General features: G+C 34.4%; 1 protein-coding gene across 6 annotated transcripts in view; it reads right to left on the reverse strand.

Moving 5' to 3' along the window:
* The window catches only part of KCNT2 (potassium sodium-activated channel subfamily T member 2), a 116,770-nt gene that overhangs the window by 51,006 nt on the left and 45,288 nt on the right, over positions 1–20,476 (reverse strand). For all 6 annotated transcript variants that reach the window (XM_042819339.1, XM_042819338.1, XM_042819336.1 and 3 more), the window contains 3 exons: positions 4,716–4,896; positions 1,992–2,156; positions 499–635 (listed from right to left, as the gene is read on the reverse strand). In XM_042819339.1, the coding sequence (XP_042675273.1) occupies positions 499–635; positions 1,992–2,156; positions 4,716–4,896 (483 nt within the window). The remainder of the gene's footprint in view (positions 1–498; positions 636–1,991; positions 2,157–4,715; positions 4,897–20,476) is intronic.

The raw sequence follows: 20,476 nt of genomic DNA on the forward strand, positions 1-20,476 counted from the left end.
GTAGAAAATGTGTGCTAAGAGCAAGATCCTGAGGGAAGAGTACATAGAGGTAAAGTAGAGTCACTGCTTATGTTACCAGGCTGAACTTATTAAGAAAACAAGACTGTACAAAGCATTCAAAGGGTGATAATTACTTTTGTTCACTTTTTCTCCCCTTCAGTTGGCTTACTATCTATGCACAAATAACAAAAATTCTAGCATTATTGGCAGTTTCAGAATTTTCAACACAGCTTTTGCTAAAGAAATTATAGGCACTCTGTTTCAACACCTTAAAAAAAATAAAATAAAAAAATAGTGATTCAAAGATTGGTCAAATGAAGAACTTACAGATATGTTCCTTGAAAAATTTCAGACTTAAGGAAAAAAACAAATATAACTAAGATCCCTGTATTCTAAATAAACATACTTTCCTTCTAGCTTTTGTTGTTTGTCAAACTTCTTTATCAAAGAGGATATGTGAAACAAGGTAGTAAATAAGCGTTAGCTATATTTGCCTACTTTGCTCTCAACAGGTCTTGATCTTTTAGTGCTGAGCCTTGAAGATAGATAACTCTTTGAGACCACATCGGGATTTGTAACACTCTCCGGACCTGAGCATCCATTTCAGTAGGACACAAAATAACAACATAATAGTCCTGCCAAAAACATAATGAGGAATAATCATGTTATTATTTGATGATACCATTTGTTGTTGCCAGGAGATGAATCAACAGACCAAGGATATATTAAACTTCTGTGATAGTTCTCAAATTTCATTGACAAAAGTAATTTGAATACAAATGTTTAAAATATGGAGTCATTCCTAAATGAAAATGGCAGGAATACTCATGCAAGAGGTTAAGATGACCAATAGAATAATCCTATTACTTTTTTGTTTCTATGAAAGCATAAATTTTTTAAACACAGTTCACTTTTCTGTCATTACAGCTGGAAAATATAGGAAGCTTTCCACAATTAAAACAGTTATTTTCACCATCTCTATTACTCCTTGAAATCTTTCCTCTGCATTAATGGGCAGATCCAATTTTTAATACCTGTACAGACAATCTCTATTAGAAATAAGGTCACCCTGACACGTATATGCGTGTGTGTATGAGAAGGAGAGACAAGATTAGGACTCTCGATATGAAGTCTTCCTTATCACACACAGTCCTCTGCTGGAAGCTTACTTCCAGCATCATCTGTATCCTCCAGCTTCCCACTTCAGTTGTGAAGGGAATGTATATAATTTCCTTCATGCTACATAAGTAGTATTAGGACTTCTCTTGCTTCGTCTGTATCACAAAGACTGACCAATTATAAATCTGTGAAATACTAGATTTGTCTGTACGTTTGCTTAGAATTCTTACTATCTGATTAATTTGGAGAATATTTTGCATTTGGTATTTGTCATGCTGCTGCTCAGACATTTTGTGGGGTTTTTGCATTGCATAATTAAGTGTGGTGCCATAGGTAATGGTAAAAGATATTGGCAGAGAAGATTTTTTAAAATAAATGGTTTATAGAAAAGCTAATGATGATGAATCCAAATTGCTACCTCATATAAATAATCTTTTATATGATTGGAACAAGTTATGTGACATCTGCATTAACTATTGAATGTGTACAATGAGAAAGACTTTGTAACCACCTTAGAAGGTCTTTGCTTCTATTTTTTCCTTCTCCAAAAGTATCTTAAAAAAAAAAAAAAAATTGAAGTTTCCATTTCTTTCCTTCTTTGAATAGGAAAAAAAGAAGAAAAGGAAGCTGCATGGGAATGTCTGTTTCTAAAAGGACTAGCATAATTCAACAAGACAATAATTCAGTCCCTTTTACCTCAATTCAAAACAAATGTCTCCATACTCCATTTCTCAACAACTCAACTTCTTATTGCAATTCTAGATTCTCAGTTTAGCCAACTATTTTTAAATTCAGCTTTACAATTCAAAAGTGACTCCAGAACACTCCAAAAATCAGTGTTATGAGATTCTTTTTTCTTTCTCTACAAATACCTGCAGCCTAGGGTGAGCATAGAATTCATTTAAAAAATCCATAAGTAGATCAATCTTCAGAGAGCTGACACACAGCACAATGTGTTTTTCCGTCTGAGCTCTGTGTCGACTGTAGTTGCCTCCGGACTTCTGTCTCTCCATCCACAAATACGCCAGCTGTTCAAACTGTAATAGATATGTGTCGGTTAAATACAGTCAAACAGCTGTGCAGTAAAAGTGTACCACTTACATACAGTGCATTGTTCAGATCATGCTTTTATTGAGTGATGCTGTTAGCGCCAAATGTATTTTTCTTTGCAAAAAGTTCTTGGAGTATGGGTTAGATTGATAGTAGGTTTACAGAAAAATGTGGAAGTATGGCCAGTCTCTATTGCAAATAGCTGAATAACTTCATTAAAATATCATGTGATTACACCCAGCCCTAAAATTTTAGAAAAAAGTGATGACTATGTTGTTTGCTGTCTTGTTCACATATTTCACATCTCTGAGCTGTTTTTCCAGTGCCCTGTGATCTAAATGCTGCCCTCAAACGAAAAGTTAAGTTTTTAAATGCTTAGGTCAATATGAGTATAAATAATTAGAAGCACTATTTTACTTTGGGCAATGACCGTCTTCAGAAACTTTTATAGTACTCTGAAGGTGATTGTATCTGTGTGCTACCGTCCAATCTGTGTACTCACTAATATGACTTATACATATATATACCACTTGCATTCATGGCAGCTGTTAATTTTGCATTTTTCCATTTGCCATCTGAATGATGTAAGCAGTCTGACAGTAAAATCTGTTTTTTACTCTAATGAAAGGGAAGCCTAGTGTGTAAGCTAGGAAGTATGACAGAATTATTATGAATATAAAATATTGCTCCACTAATCAGAATCTTTTAAACTAAAGACAGTACTGTAATAATCCGTGCCTTAATATAATTCATAAGTACCAAAGTGTTTTGTAATATGCATTTAATCCTGAGATCAATTTAACTATATGTCTATTGTGGTAACAGCTTTTTCTCGCAATTTTTATTGTGAATAATAATTCACTTAATACAGTAGAAAGACAAAGCTCAAGAGTTTATAGTAAATGGGGTTAGATCAGGCTAATCCTTGGTGGGGAGCTCTGCTCTCTGATAACAGCGACAGTGCCTGAGGGAACAGCATGGAGCAGTGTCATAAGGAGAGACAGGTGAGGATTAGGGGAAGATTCTGCCCTAGAGGACAGCAGGCATGGACAGCAGACAGCAAGTTGCCCAGGGCACTGATCATAGCCCCCAGGTGCTGGAGCTCACAGAGCATTTGGACAGCACTGTTAGACATAGGGTTTGGATGTTGGGTGGTCCTGTCTGGAGCCAGGTGTTGGACTTGGTGATCCTTTTGAGACTTTCCAACTCAGGATATTCTACGCTTTTGTGATTCTAGATAATGTCTCCCTCATTCTGCGTGTAGAAAACTATAAAGCCTCTTCATCGCTACAAAAATGTGGAAATAAAATAGTGAATAATACTTAGATTGATGTGAAAGAGCAATAGATTCCAGATTATTTACAGGTAATGCATAGATTTGGTCTTTAACTGTATATTAGAAGTACTTGAAAAATGAAATTTGTATTTCTGTGAAAATTCCAAATTTCTTAAATTATATTTTAGTTTCAAGCAGATCATATATTTTATTAGACTGTCATTGAGTGGGAATACAATTATATTAGTGCATATGTTTGCATATGCAGGCATTAAATATTTGGCTATAATTTAAATGTTCAGGTAATTTCAAGGAAATTAGTGCTGACAGCTTGAGCTTCAAGTCTCACAGGGTTTCTGTATTGTCTGCTCAGAGTTGAGGCTTAGTTCACAATCAAAGAAGTAGAATGCGGAAATCAAAGCTGTATGAGAAATTTGGGAGCTTTAAGGCCTAGCATCTGGGTCTGCTGTAAGATTCAGTAAGCATGCATGATGTCTCCCCACACTTCCTTTTTGTGGCCATGAGTTTTGGATCATCACCAAGAACAAGATATTTAGTGTTGTGGCACGGCTGCCCTGTAGTCAGAGAGTGTCAGTCATCAAGTCTTTGCTAATGAGCTGACAAATGTCTAGTACAAATTTATGGAAACTGATTGATTACATGAAATACTTGGATTTTCATAAATCAACCTAAGCTCATATAGGCACCAAAAATTCCTAAATGTGCACTTGGATCAGTGTGTGCCAACACACACAGATGTGAAGACAATTTGCTTGAGTTGCAGATTTAATGAGTTCTTTTTTTAAGTTTGCACTGAACTGTAAGAACATGAGAGGAAGTGGAGAGAATCAAGATTAGAAACAGGGAAAGCCTGCAGAGGAAATGCTGTACTCATAAAGTGCAGGGTGTTCATTTTTTTATTGTGGTTGATTTGTTTTTTGTTTTTGTTTTGTTGTTTTCTGCATTTTTAAAATTACCTAGGATAAAGAGAAGGGCTCTGTGATACGTGACAGAAACAGAAATCTTTCACCAGCGATTGAAAGCTGGCTTCAGTGTTAAATATTTTATTATAAATTTGTATTATATTTTTATTGTACATTTAAACTAAACAAAGATAAACAGGAAAATTTTAGGAAAAGATTAGAGGTTACAGAAGATGGTTATTATTTCTGATATTTTATATGCATTGCAAAAGGATGTTTTGGAGGGGTTATTGTTTTGTTTTAAAAACAATTCTATAGAGAAAATTAAAAAAATATATCCATTTTACCTGTATGGGCAACACCACAAGAGCAACACAGATCATAATGACAACAAGCAGCTTTGAAGGCCATATCTTGGGTGTAACATCCCCAAAGCCCACCGTGGAAAATGTCACTATGCAGAAATAAAGGGAGTCAAAGAGAGTCAACTTGTTTCCTGCTCGTTCCAGATGTTGAATTCCACAAATACTATGTAGAAAAGAATGAATAAAGACACGAAAAATAAAAACTGCACTTAGGTTCAGTTCAAGTTTGATGATTACATTATATATGCAAAGAATTACTTCTTTTAGAATGGATACATTGCTTAGGAAAGACATTTCTAGGAAAAATGAGTATCAAACTAGAAGTGTTATTAATATATATTTTTACATCATGTCTAATAATCTCATTTTTTTCAATATTTCAGTGTGGTATTGAGAACTTTGCTACTAGATTTTTCTTAGTGACGAGGGAGAAGTGTTATAAGGAACATCATGGACTGATGCAATTCCTTTCTAAACCAGAACAAGACAGATGGTATACAGTTGCCACCATTCAGGTTTTTTTTAATGTATCTTAACTTTTCAGGGAGACTTTACTGTTATAGTGAAGAAAATGCATATAATACTTCCTTTATATCTGTTGCTCTCTATGTTGGTCTATATTGCTTTGTATGGCAAGAGCTATTAGCATGAACACTAGTTCATTAAATAATGTTAGTACCTATGGTTACTAACTGTCTGGAATAAACCAAATGAGAGAACTAAAGGCTATCCAGCTGTCAGAGAAGTACATGCCCAGCATCACGGTCAGCCTTCAGGTAGAAGGTGTCAACTGGTATGAAGTTTCTGTTTGCTAAACATATAGCATAGAAATAAAAGGCTTGATTGTTTCTCCAGCTGAACATATTATGTTGGTTCCTCCCAGTTACACGTTTCTGGGAAGAAGTAAATGGTAGTATGCTGCTTGGTATTTATTTCACTTGTAATCAGTATGATTTGGGTAAATTAGTGCTGTTTAGGTTGTGAGAAGCAGTGGATGAAGCTATACAAAGGTCTTATTGCTGTTTCTTATGTTTCATGCTTTAAAAATATTTCAGTTTGGAAAAACATACCGTGATAAAGAGCTTAAAATATGATTTTCTGTAAGAGAGTAGAATCGTTTAGACTAAATCCAATCCATCTTTTAAACTATATTCACCCATATGAAGAAAATTGATGTGTGAACCAGTCTGAATAGCGTTGCTTTTTTTCCCCTTGAAGCTAGTTGAATTATTTATCCTCGGACAATTAGAAATCTAATTGGCAAATAATACCATATTCCTTGGTAATTATTCTAGAACATATCTAAGATAATTTCTTCATATATCCTATCCAGATGGTAAGAGTCACTCATTAATATCTGCCATGGTAAAAATTTTGCATCACCAGGGAGACCCTGTGTTTATAACAGCTTTTTGGTTGTTCTTCTGTTCTCTGTTCTGTTCTCCAAAAATAATTCAGTAGTGGGCAGTGGCATTTCCAGAACATATGGATCAAATTCCCAGTTTCCTTTTCACAGTTCTAGCATTTGTAGTTTTCACACTTCTTAAAATGTTCTAAAAAGGGTGCGGGTTTTTTTTTTTTTCTGTTTGCATAAGTTTCATCCTTCAGTCAGAATTGATAATTTTATGTTCCTTTCCAAGTTGCTACACGTTTTTCACTGGAGTAGTAATCTAGGTCTTCCATAATTTTCCTATGTTCACAGTTATCTCTTTCCCTTTTCTTCTTGAAAAAAATTTTTTGTCCCTTTAAGTATTAATGGAGGAACTGTCCAGAAATATGCTAATGATGAACACTTTCTTTTGGTCTCAGGCATGGAAGTGTCTCATCTATCTCCTATTTCAGTGTTAATTCGAAATGATGGAGTAAGCTGTAGAAGATGTATGAAGAAATAAGCTATTTTAGTGTAGTTATTCATGTAAGTTACATGTAGTAACAGAGCTATGAAGGATTTCAAATCTTTCGATGTTTTTAATCCTAATCTCTCTGGTATGTTTTCTACTCTTTGCCTGTGGGTACATCTCTGAAACATAAACTTGATTTCAAGAATTAAGGTCACAACAGCCAGGAAAGCGGCAGTTACACAGAGACAAGGATATGGCCATAACATGCTAAGTGTGTTTATTATCTGCAAATTAGTTTGTATTGAAGCATAATCCTATCATTTCTAGAATGCATTTTGTCCTACTGTTGGTGTATGGTGCTTCCATAAGCAGAAGGGTAGGTTCTAATTTCTGTATCTGAGAGAATGAGTTAAAATTCTGTTATCCCAGAGTTTTGTGGGTTTATTTAGGGTTTTTTGGTTTTTGGGTTGGTTTTTTTTTTTTTTTTTTTTTTTAAACATATTCAAGGAATTAAGCTTGTTTCTTCACTCTTTATTCTTTTCATGAACTTTGAGTAAAATCTTTAGCAACTTACTTGTAGGAAAACTCCCAGCTTAATGGAGATACTTCATTAATATTATTCTTCATGTATTCTCTTTACATCCCACCAAACCATACATTAACTGAACTGAAAATACATTCTGGATATAACATGAACCCTTCCAGCCTTTTTTAAGTGAATAACAAAAGGTGCATTGAATTGAATGAGCCCAATTATATTTTATGAGCTGTACTCCTGTATATTCCTATATATGTATATTCTTTAAAGCCATCAAAATCATTTTGTGCCTGAGTCAGAATGTTATGGATCCAAACTGCCTTTTGTTGAACTCAGTGGGCATGAAGCCAGAGCATCTCAAATTCAGTTACCAATATTAAAGTCAATTGGACGTGGGAACTCTTTATTCTTCTCTGAAGCAGAAATTAATTTATTCTTAGAACTTCTTGAAGAATTGATTTACTTGTTTGAAATTACTTGCACCTCATCTGCAGTTCTATCAGATTGTAACTGAGTCCCTAACCCTGAAAGCAAAGCCAAAAGTAGTTTACCAAGTCTTAGTTTCAGTGCTTGTTTCGCCGTTCTGCCTTTCGTTTTCACTAGAGCAAGGGATAACAAAATTGCCGCAAAAAGTGATTTTGAGGGATAGCTTTATGAGAATTCCAAATGAAATAATACTCCCCCCCCCTCTTGGGGATTATATCTTCATCTCAAGTATAATTTGTTAAGTATAATTTGTGCTACTAGTGAAGTATAAACTGTAGAGATTACACTTTAATCTCTTCAGTACATCCAAATAAACATTAGTCTGTTTCTATAGCATGTTCCTACCTGATTATGCTGCATAGAGTGCCATAGAAATTTACTGGTTCTCCAGTAAGGCATGTCCACGTGAATTAGTTATTTAATTCCCCACAACTTACTGACATCTTTTATTGAAACCTAGGTATTTATGTTAATAATAGTAACCACATTGACATCTTATTTTCTTTCAAATTGTTAAATGCTAAGCATTATTTTTAAAAGATGCATCAATACTACACGTACCAAGAGTCAGCACATGTTCTTGTTCTGCTTTCTCCTGTTTCCCAACACAGTGACCTCAAACTTCATCTTTTTTTCTATTTTGGTATTTTATGGTGACATTCCTATCTCCTTCTTCTTGTTTACTTTCTCCTTCTCTTTCATACTATGAAAGAACAGTATGCTTGGTTTTCCTTGAACAAACATCAATCAGGAAAGCAGCATTCAGCAAAAGCAATGCTTATACTAACTTGTCTTTGTGGAGAAAATAAACAGCTATAATAATAAATACACAGAAAATGCCTAATAAAAATAAAAGGCCAAATTCACCTCCTCCTACACCAATTTTAGGTTTCTGTAATTCTGACATGTTCTCTTTTCATTGTGGATTTAAGATAGCAATTACATCATAACAACACTGGCTTAATAAAGGGGATATTTACATTTGTGTATATATATATAAATATATATACACACACACACACCATAAAACATTTAGTCTGCTAAAGCAAAAGCAGTGTCAGCAAATGTACTACAAACTCGTGAAAAACAGAAGTGTGATTTTAAACATGTAAATATGTAATCTCTGATGATTAGTTATGTTTAGTTAGGTAGAACCTGAACTTTTGAGAGTTCAATCTTTGTTTTACTGGAAATTTTTTTTTCTAATTCCAGGAATCTTTGCTTGCTCAAGTATTTTGTATGCCAAAACTAACTGCAGTTTGTACATAATCTGTCTCCACATGCAGTACAGAAGCTGCCTCAAAAAATCAAGTGAATTACCTTCTAAGACATCAAAAGAATATACAGAAGGATTGATGACATGTTTATTTTTTTCCCTGACCCTTAGCTGAATATTTAACTGTTTTAAAAAAGTAAGAAACAGTTAAGATCAAGATTTTAATATACTAATCAGACATATCTGTGCAAATTTCTATTACATGCTAGAAAGACAGGTCTTCTGTAAGGAACCTCGCATGTTTAAATAGATCAGACAGGATGAATACAGTTAAATATAAAGCTAACTATGCCCACTTCCTTCTGTTTGATTTTTCACCAGAGGGCCTTAATGCTTCACTCTGTGTATTCTCACTTTTACCTATGTAATCCAATTTGAAATGAACTAACCTGGAAGGGAAAATCTGCACGCAGAAGGGGAGACAATTTACACTACAGCATGAATTCAAAAGGCACTATGATGTTAATCAAAGCCAGGGAACTAGAGAAATGTTTGGAGGGCCTGAAACTTTACTGATGCAGTTTCTATATAGTGGCATATTACAATATTTGGATTATTACCTGCTGCATTTTAATAACTATTTTATAACTGCTTTAGGGAGTGGAAGGGGGAGGAGAGAAACAGTAGCTATTGCACTATTGCCCAACAACTTTATATGTAAAAGAATACAAATTAAATGTTCCTGCAGTGCTATTAAGTCACCTGGACAGTTTAAAATTCAGAGAAATCATGAAAATTTGTGCTTAGGTGTTTTTATTTTATTTCAAACCCCCTTTCTATTTGGTTCTAAGTACCCTGTTATCAGAAATAAATATTGTAGAGTAAAATAAAACCATAGATTAATAATGCTTTTATCATGCTATGGTATCATGCCGTAGAAATGGGTACAACAAGAAGTTGGATATTTATTTGCAAGTATTGTACATTAACTATAATTATTTATAATCACTCATAAACTACTTTATATTAGTTTGTGTTTTCCTTTGACAGCGGTGCCAAATAGATCTAATTTTGACTTTTTTTTTTTTTTTTTGGTACTTATAGGAAATTATGATTTAGAGATACGACTTCTTGAGGTCTGAAATAATGTGTCACAGTCTGAAGTCAAAAGACAGAGAGGTTTAGGTGACTTCACAATTAGGTAGCAATCAGCAGCACTGTTTTCCATGAACTTTGAGCTTCAACTTGCATAGAAACTTCTGTAGTGTTTCAATTAGTTAGCTGTAAGGAACAGATGAGTATGTTGAAACCAATGGGGATGAATTTTATCATATTCAGTGAGATCCTATGGTATGGGCTCAGGTATTCTAGAAAAAATACAGTAATTCTGCTGCCCATATTAAATAAGTATTCCCATTTAATTAATGGTTTCTACATATCTGAACATGGAATAGTGACAGAGCAAATTCCAAGTTGATCGCGCTATGTTGCCAATTGATATTTGTATTACTTTAAATTCTTCTGATACCACTGGTACAATATTTTTTTTCTGTATTGAAATACTGAGTGACCCCTCTGCTCACAGACCATCAACTACAGCAAATGTTTATCAGCAAAATTCAAAGAGCATAACAGTGAAAAAAATGAGTGTGTTAACTTCCTAGGAAATATATGGCAGGTACTTAAAACATATATTCCTATTATAGTGGCTGTAACTGTCCAGTTACGTAAGTGAAAATTTGGAAGAGTTCACCAACTTTCTTTCTCGAGAAAAAAACTTTCTCGATCTTAACACCAAAATAAAATGTGACTGTAAGAACAGTTCATACTTTGGATTCATTCTAGAAGGCATATAAAATCTTTCAGAACTCTGATAAATGCATTGAGTTTTTGTCTGAAATTGGCAAAAGGTGTTTACTGTTGCCAAACATGCTAATATTAAGATGGTGCTAGGCTGAAGTCCTTGCAATGAAATTTAAGGCTAATGCTGTATCTGAACTCTGATTTATAATGAAGGAAACAGCCTTTCATACTGGGAGTTGTCTCTGTGGGTATTCTGTGCTCTCGAAGGAACTGGTATAGAGCCAGATGTGGTTTTGTCCTCTATTTTCCTACATCTTTAAATTAGACATTATTGGAAGAACAATTTTCAGTGCTAGTAAAATTAACATACAGAGAATCATAAAAAGCTCAATTTATGCGTCACAAAACTTTGCTGATGTAACTACAGTGATATTAAAGTTACTTCATTATTAATTGTATCAGGTACTTAATGAGATACTTCATGTTGATTTCCAAATGATAACATATGTCTTCTGAATTTTGAGTATTTTTTCCTAAGAGACACTATTCAGCTTAGCAGTCTGGTCCTACAATCTTAAAAGGTGAATATGTTGCCTACTACTTTACTCATGAACAGCCTAATACCTAATGCTTTCTGATTCTTGTGCAAATAATGGAGAGACAAAGAAAAGAGCAAGGAATGATCAGAATCTACAGCAAATAAATGAATGGAGACAATCAGAATTTGCTCTGACCAATAACAAAACATCTATCCTATTCAAACCTCTTGAAGCTGAGGTTTTAAGTTGCTGAAAACAAAATGCTTCACTTTTGCCAAGATATATGATTTTTCTCAGAATTTTATACAATGTCTGAACATCTATTTTCTGAAAAGCAGTTTTCCATAAACATTAAAATAGAAAAACAAAATTGTCTGGTTTATGGACATTTACAATTTCTAATATGTTAAAATGACAATCTAGTACAATGTATAATAATATATCAAATTAAGGAACACAATGAGAAGTTCAAACTTGCTCCCTTTATTATGTATAGTAGGCTGTAAAGCTGTAAGCATAACTGACTTCAAAGACATAGAAATGATTGATAACATATATAACATAAAAGAAATTAGGGAGAAATGCTGATTGGAAAGGTTGTTATGCTGTCTTTAAAGTGAGTGAGTAGAGAAATATATTTGCTATTCCTAGTTGGTAACAAGCAATCTTGAGCATGGTAGGGAATGAAATATATTTAAAGACTGACTGGACAAAAAAAGATACTGACAGTGTGACTTCTTACACCATTGATTTTGTTCTTGAAAATTATCTAAGATATTTTTGCAGCTCTGATCCCATTGCATTAGATAGTCCAAGTCTATAGTTTTACTAAATATTTTCTTTTCATAAGCAGTTTTCATACAACACTCTCTCTTTTTCAAAGAATCTCTTACTGAAGGAAAAGATTTGCGTAACTTCAACAGGCTTTGAATCAAGCTTTCAGGTTCTCTCAGGCTTTATGAATAGCTGTTGAGGTAGGGTTAGAGAGCTCTTTCTTTCTCTATGCTGCAATCCTATCACGTTAGAAATGAATTCTGAACTTCTCTTCAGATGAAAAGGTAATCTCTTTGTATTTCAATTCTATCTCCAGCCAAAATGCTGTTGTTTGATGATACCATTTTTGTGTGTCTATAATATCCAATTATAAGCATTTTCCCTTCTCCAAGGATCTGTACATGTTATGCAACTAGTGGTACAAAAGCTGAACTTATTAAACTTCTACTAATAAGCCATGTGACTTTCAGACACTGAATAATAGGATGTTACGAAATAAAGAAGTTCATATAAATATTTGCTGAATCTGAGTGAAAACCTTGCTACTCCTTCTGCTGCAGTTTATGAAGCTGCAGCGTAACAACTCTGATCATTTGGACTTCACGAGTAAGAGTCCCAATGTGGGCAGCATTCAACTGACTGCATTTCCATAAAAAGTACCCTTCAATCTGCAAATCCCAAGAACTAACTGCAATTTTGTATGCTTTCAGGCTGCTCCAGAGCTTTGAAAGTCAACAAAGGAAACATTGACATTCTGACCTCAGTGTGTCAATACTGTTGTAGCTAAGAGCCCCCTGGAGCATGAGGTTTTGTGCTACCAACACAAGTCAGCCTCTTATTTCAAAAATAGAAACATGCAAGTAGTACTTGAACCACAAGATACCGTTCACCTGAAGTGAGCTGCAATACCACAAGACCTTTTTGGCAGGGCTGTGCTTTGTCCTTATATTGCCTAGCTTGTATTGATAGCGGGACTGCCACAGCCTTGCAATTGGATTTATTGAACCTCATGAGGTTCACCTGGGCCCACTGTTGAGCCTCTCTAGGTCTTTCTGGATGGCATCCCATCCCTCAGGTGTGTCAACTGCATCTCAGTTTAATGTCATCAGCACACTTGCTGAGGATGCACTTGATCCCACTGTCAGCGTCATTGGTAAAGATGTTAAGGGGCACTGGTAGCAATACTGACTCCTGAGGACACTGCTTGTCACTGATCTCCATCCACACACTGAGCCACTGACCACCACTCTCTGAGTACCATCTCACAACTAGTTTCTCATCCATAGAACAGTCCACACATCAAATGCATATGTGTTAGGAGAGAAGGATACTGTTGGGGACTGTGTCATATGCCTTACTGAAGTCCAGTTAGATAACATCTATGACTCTGAATTCAAATTCACATTTATTCTTTCTAAGGAAATAACAAATAGGTCATGATGTAAACTTGAGTGACTCACTTTTCTACTGAAGTTGTTTTCTTGTCATAGAATCATTAAAAATGCATTATTTCATAGCAGTAGGGGGTTAACAAAAATGACAGGAAAACTGCCCAGCCTAGTAGGAAGTCTGTGACCTGGGTATACTCTTTGCCCTTTTCCAGTAGGTGACTGTTTTGGTTGTTGTTACATAATTCAATCACAGTATAATGCTTTAAATCTTGCTCTTCAGCTTTTGCACAACTAGGATTGTATTTATGAAAAGTCTGCCTCCATTCTATGTGTAGATTAAATCCAAAAGCATTTCTTTTTCCAGGAGAAGGTGGAGTGGGTTCACATACCATGAAGTTTCAAGGACTGCTATATAATTTAAAAGAAATGGAGCCTGTTAAATTTTCCAAGACTCAGCAATCACTTTTCAGTCTTGCTTTCATATTTCTAACAACTCTTTTTGCAAAGCCATATGAATCAGAGGACAGCATTTCCAAATCTTGAACTTTGTGTTTAAACATCATACATGTCATACATTTGGCCTTATATCTTTGCCAAGTGTAGCTGTTAATCTGCAGCAACAGTCTGAGTTAGTCAGGCCCCATGGATGTCAAGCAAGCCACCAAATACATTTCTTTCCTTTTGAAATACACACCCAGCATTACTTGAAGCAGTGTTACCAAGCATAGTTTTCGTTGATTTTTGAACACTATTAGATCCAAGTCAAATAGTCTAAGTGAAAAGATACGGTCTATGAACTCTAGAAACTGCTGAACTTTTGTCTCAGCCTCAAAGAAAGAGATGTTCTTACTTTGCATTGTGCTCAGTTAGTTTCAAAAAAGAGCACAGGGATTCTTAGTTCTCATTTTGTTTTGGCCTTCTAAACGTCTGCATCCCAAACAATTCTATAGCCGTGTTTGTTGTATAATTGAGAAAAATCTTCTGAATAAACTGCATCAAACTGTTTTTCATTCATATCAAAAACCAAACATTTCTTTACTGATGCTTTCTGATTAAACCAGAGTTGTAGGCAATTCTCTTCCATAGCTGCCAAGTCCTTGGCTTGCTGAAGCCTCATTCTGTTTTGTGATCTCTCAGAACAGTAAAAACCTCTTCACACTTCCATGCACTGTGTGTCATTACCTTACAACTGACAGTTGTAGTTACTTTGCTGAAAATAACATGGTTTAGACACTGATTTGAATACTTGCAGTGTTGATTATGCTCCAAAAACCTCTGTTAGGCATCAAAATAATCTAAAACCCTATCTTTTGTTAAAGTCAAACATGAAGAAAAGCACTTGTGTGGGATTCTTTAAGGAAATTCTGTTTATCATCTCTTTATGATAGCAAAGGAGAAAATTGGTAAGAACAGGCAAAATGATTATCAATTTAGACAAATAGAATGTTTCTAAAAGGTGGTCAGAAAGAAATGGTCCATATTAGGTTAGGCAAAGGCTCCTTTCATTCAGAGCCTGTTTCTACTGAGAGCAGTAGCAGATGTTCAATGAAACAATAACTAAAAACAGTATAGAAAGATCCTCCCATTTAATACTCTGCCTGCATTAAAGAGCTTGCAATAATAATTCTCTGATGGAAGGAAAATCAGTTCTTTGTCCACTTTAGCCTAGGTACACTTTATTCTCCTTACAAACGCTGTTTTTTTTGCAAAAAGCCTGCAATTCCTGACCTTCAAGTATCCATTCTAATGTTTACATGTATCCTGTACTAACCTTCTGTACTGTGCTCTCCTTATCACACTATGTTTTCACTTGATTCTCAAGGATATTCACCAAGGATCTTTCCTACACTTTCACACATTTTTACATGTTCTTGGTAGGCTCTCACTTGTTTGCATTATGAGTGCAACACATTTTTTTCCTACTTTCATATTTTTCACAATCCTGCTATTAAAACAACTGCTTTAGAACAAGACGATTCCCTTTCCTCCAGGTGCAAAATTTTCATATTAGTATCATCTTAAGCCAAAATTAATTTGTTGGAAATGTAAAGACAAGCAATACTTAGAAAGAACGGTATATTCCTTGCACTGGTTATCCTGCTGTGCAACTCAGACCATTGGTAAACACAAGTAGGAGTGGTCTAAAATGTGCAAGTGATTCACATCTGATAGCAATTTTTTTTACCTATTTTAACCACAGGCATGAGGACTGCAGCTCATCATAAAGCTCACAGGTGAAATTTTTCTTTCCAGCTTAAGTATCTATAAAATATACATTCTGCTGCACAGTTCTGTCTAAGCTCTTTCAGAAGTCAATTATCTCCAGACATGGAATAAACTGAGTTTTACTTGCCTTATTATTATTTTGTTCACAGTTTCTTAATATGCTATTAAGCAAATCCTCACTGTCTGCATTAAGTTTGGCTTTTTCCCAGAAACTTTCTCTCACGTTAGTTTTCATCACTAATTATTTGGAAGGACCACATGGAATAATTATAATAATGATGATAAATTTTTCCTGATGCTACATGTGGAGAGCCAAGACTGATACCAGGAAGATGACTTTTTCTGAGCCAGAGAATAGGCTTCTTAAACCACAGTCTACTTCATAAACTCTAATTCTAGGTCCTGCATATCTAGCTTGTTGATTATTTCACACGCCAATTTTTCTGGTTCTACTTCCCCTGGTGGAAAATTGGTAACAGTGCATGATTCTTGGTTTCCCTTCTTATATGGGCACTATACCTTATGCAAGAAAGACTAGTAATGAAGCATCATTTCCTAGAAACAGCTTTTCTTATATTTCCTGGGCTTATAGATTATTTTATTGGGCATCCAATAAAACAAAGAGAGAAAAAAAACTTCTAAAGAGAAACAGTGGAATAAATAAAAGACCCAGACATGAAGGCTAGAAACTGATGGGAAAGATCTGCTTTCCATCATGACTGCTCGCTGTACTTTATGTAATCTGAGAACAAAAGAGAGGTTTGCAGATTAGAAGAGGAGACACATGGAAAATGATGGAGACCACCTTGAAAGTTTTGAGAAGCCCAAATGAGAACCACGGTGAAATGCTACAATTATGTAGGACTATAGGAGATATAATTACATGGAGATCTGTTATGCCTCTTCTATTTTACAGTGTTTGTGCTTACAATGAGTTCATTATGCAGATGCATAATTATAGAACAGATCAATGAAGTCCAAGATCTCATAGGACTACTCTGAAGCATGGGGTGTTACTATTTACTTATCACATGTATGTTTAATATGGGTTATTATTAATTCCAAACAAGCTACCGTCTCAATATACAATACTTGATTGTACTCACCATTTAAAGAAAGAACATAAGTTGTATCAGGATACCTCACAAGTGGGATGGGAAGCTGATTATAGTAGTCAGAAAAATAATACAAGATGAATAATCATAATACTTGAAAGATGAGAGAGAAGAAAGATCATAGTGGCTAGCAGGAGTGACAGCACACTGTGTAGTTTGTCTCTTCTGTGCTCTGTCTGGCAGGTTTTTTCTTGACTACTTTGCCCATCTAGGATATTATTTCTATATACTCACTGCAGCCCTTAGAATCAGACTTCTAATCTAAATATTCAGGGCTTACATTACACTTTAAGTTGGCTGATTTGTGCTTTGTTTTGGTTTGCTTTTTGCATCTTTTGTCTTTTCTAATTTCAGGTTATTAGCTAGGTGAACAAAAGAAGATCAAATTAAAGAGTATAGGTGAAGCATGATTCAGTATCATTCTTTTTGCTGTATTTGTCCAAATCTAGAAAATGTACATATATGCTGTGTATAACTATGTCCACTTCCTAGCATAAATTTTTTTCATTTAATTTCTTTTCATTGCTCATCACTGATGATATCAAACATGAAAAATATAGGATTGGATTTAATTTGTTTATATTGATGCCAACTGATAATGATAGATATCCTGACAGCATGAAAAGGTAATTCAAAAAATATATTGGCTTTTTTTTTTTTTTTTTTGAAGAATTCTATTCTTGCACTGTAGAGTTAAGCAAAGCAGTAGAATACATGCAATTACAGGAGACCGTAATGCATTTGATGCATTTAATCTACTTTACCCTTATGCGAGCTGTTCCTTTTTGTAATATATTAGTAAAGATATTGTTTTGCTGTGGAATGTAATTAGTATGGTACACTGTGCCCAAAGGAACTGACAATTTGATTTCATGCCCATTGTTAACTACCCAGTCTGCAAATTCAACCCACAGTTTGTACTTCAGTGTTCACTAAATGAATACCAACTCTTGTTTCCTCCTTATTGCTGTGACTCACGCACTTCACTATGACCTATGGTGTATATTTATATGAAATATTTTGCATATGTTGCAGAAATGCATGCCTTCCACAAACATAAAACATGTAGGGTTATCACTGCAAAGAAAGTGAGCATGAATCCAACTTTACATTGCATTTGAGTTACTTTATATAGTGTTACCTGATGTTGCACTTGATCTTATTGGTCTTTTCTAACCTAAATGTTTTATTGAGAACTAGCTATAATTTAATATTTTTAACTTTTTGGCAGATCTTTATATTATTGAAATCTTTTGTTGATTTCCACGAGCAATTACTAGAGATTGTTTAAATATAATGTTTTCATAATGAATCACAGTTTTCATTAGTGACTTGCTTAATTTGAGGTCAGTAAATGATTTTTTCCTGTGACAGTTCTGGCATGGGAATGGGAACTCTATTGCTAAAGGAATGAATATCATGCATAGGTGGTTTAGAGGAATCCATGAATGTTTAATTTTAGTTTATTACCCAAGTGTTATAGTATGTTTGGATGACTGCAGCCTCCTCTAGTCTTCACCTGTTTGAAAAATATCTGGCTAAGCACCATAGTAATTTCTAATTTCCAAATACACAGGAGCAAAATGAGAATTCTTTCTTTTAGAAATCACTGTTCTAAATGCGTGAAATATCATCTTCTTTTTAGATCATGTCACACTGCAATTCTAGCTCTGCCTAAGTCTCAGAGACATCCTTTCAGTATTCAGTAAACTTATGCCTAACATGATTGAGAAATTCCTAGTGGTTGGTGCAGCTTTTGTTGGCATGGCCAGATTTGCAGTGAAATCTTTTTTAACTCTTCACTGTCTGATTTGAGATATATTAATTATGTTAAACTCCATGCTCTCAAAATGCATTTGGAATATGTAAAAGACAACAAAAGTGATCAAATCACAACATACTGTTACTGTTCATCAGTAACTAGATTAATGAGATCTAATAATACAGTTAAATGTGTTAACATAAACCAATACAAACATGAGATCTTAGTAATGTATAATAAATAGTTTGTCAGCCTAATGAATCAGTCATTGAAAGATAAACATACATATATTTAACTCTGCATGCTGATGAAAACTTCATTTTTGAGCCAGGAATAGTGAGTGATGATGGGCTGATGCCAGGCATTGAATTTAAATAGTGAAGTAACATCCTCAACCTAATTAGTCATCTGCAGCTACACATGGCATTCTATTTGCTTATGTCTAAAATGATAAAGCACTGTCAAAGACAGCATCTGAATATCAGATTTTTGTCTTTATTGTAAAGATAAGAAGAAGGATGTGGTATGTAATGTTTTCATGTAATGAAAAAGATGGAAGACAACTTTTAACACTTGTTACATATATTTAATTCATCCTTTAAGAGGAACATTATCTGCTTTTTTTTTTCTTTTTGAAGTCCTCCCCAAACCAAAGGAAAACTTAAGGTTTGTTTTGTTTGTTTGTTTCTTAAATTAGTATGATGATGATGAAGCATTTCACAATACACAAATTCTGGTTGTATTCCAGATCTATGTTTATTCTAGCATTTTGTCTTACCAAAGTTATTCTTGTCATCCCTATTCTCAAGAGAATATGCATATTTTACATACGTAGCATTTATGTTTTCATTCAAGATATCTACTTACAAGTCTGTGATTTAGAAGCAGGTACGTGTGTGCATGTGTATTGATTTGTATATGAACTGAAAGTTTACTAGAGAAGCCACATTCCTGTAATTTTCATGGCTTTGTATGCTCGTTTAATTTGCCTTTGTATCTCCCCATGTCTCAATTCCCTGTGGGAGCTCTATGCCCACCTTCATCTAAATTCAGTTTGGAACTAATTTTCAAGCTAATAAATATCTGCAACCTGTGCTACAAATTAGCAAAGCTTTGATGGTAACTTGAAAAGGTCACAAGTGGCTGAAACCTCTACTCATCTTCCAGGCTATAATAAAACAGCAGTAATCCCTCAATCATATTGTTTACTTCTTTAATGTAATATTTCTCTACTGTAAAAAATAATAATAATTTTAAAAATTCACTTATAATCTGTTTTTGACACTTTATTTTCAAGGAGTTTTGTGAAGGGCAGCATTCTGAGCTACCATTTAGTCTTTCTGATTATTTTTTATTTTCAGAAGAAGAATGGATCACTAAATGGTATCTTTCACACTCAGAAGATAATGCAGATTGAACTCTCTATGACTTTGTTCCAGAGGCCGCAGAATAGATGAGTCAAATTATTTTCAATTTCACTGGTCTCTGCAACTACTTTTAAATGTTCCATTACATCTGTTGCACAAAGAATTCCCTGCATGTAGCATGGGAAAGATGCTGACCTAATTATTTTAGAAATAACTATGTAGAAAAATCTAAAAAGATTAACAAAGGAAATATTATGTCACTACCAAATTAGTAACTAAAATAGCATGAAAATCACTGTATAATTATGTGAGTTGCCATAGAAACCACGTTTGATGGGTAGCCAAAAAGACTTCTGATTGGGCTTCTATAGTTCTGCTCTGTCTATAATAAACATGATTTCTTTTCTTCCTTCTGTAAACAACTTGCCAGTTTTTCAGTAGCATGTCTGCATCCTATACTCTTTAAGCAGCCCTCTTCAACAGTTTTGATTGCCCATATGTTTTTTTTATCAGTCTGAACTCATGAACTTAAACATGTAAAAATCTTTTCAAAAATGTATCATGACAAACACCACATTATTGTCCAAAGGAAAAAGAGAATAAATTTATGTACGATATTTCTGCATTGTCCAGTGCATAAAAATAAGCAAGGGCATCAATCCAGGATTTTATTGTTATTATTACA

Source organism: Centrocercus urophasianus, unplaced genomic scaffold (genome assembly GCF_019232065.1).
Source record: "Centrocercus urophasianus isolate 14NV4802_14NV808 unplaced genomic scaffold, USGS_Curo_1.0 seq_18, whole genome shotgun sequence".
NCBI lineage: Eukaryota > Metazoa > Chordata > Aves > Galliformes > Phasianidae > Centrocercus > Centrocercus urophasianus.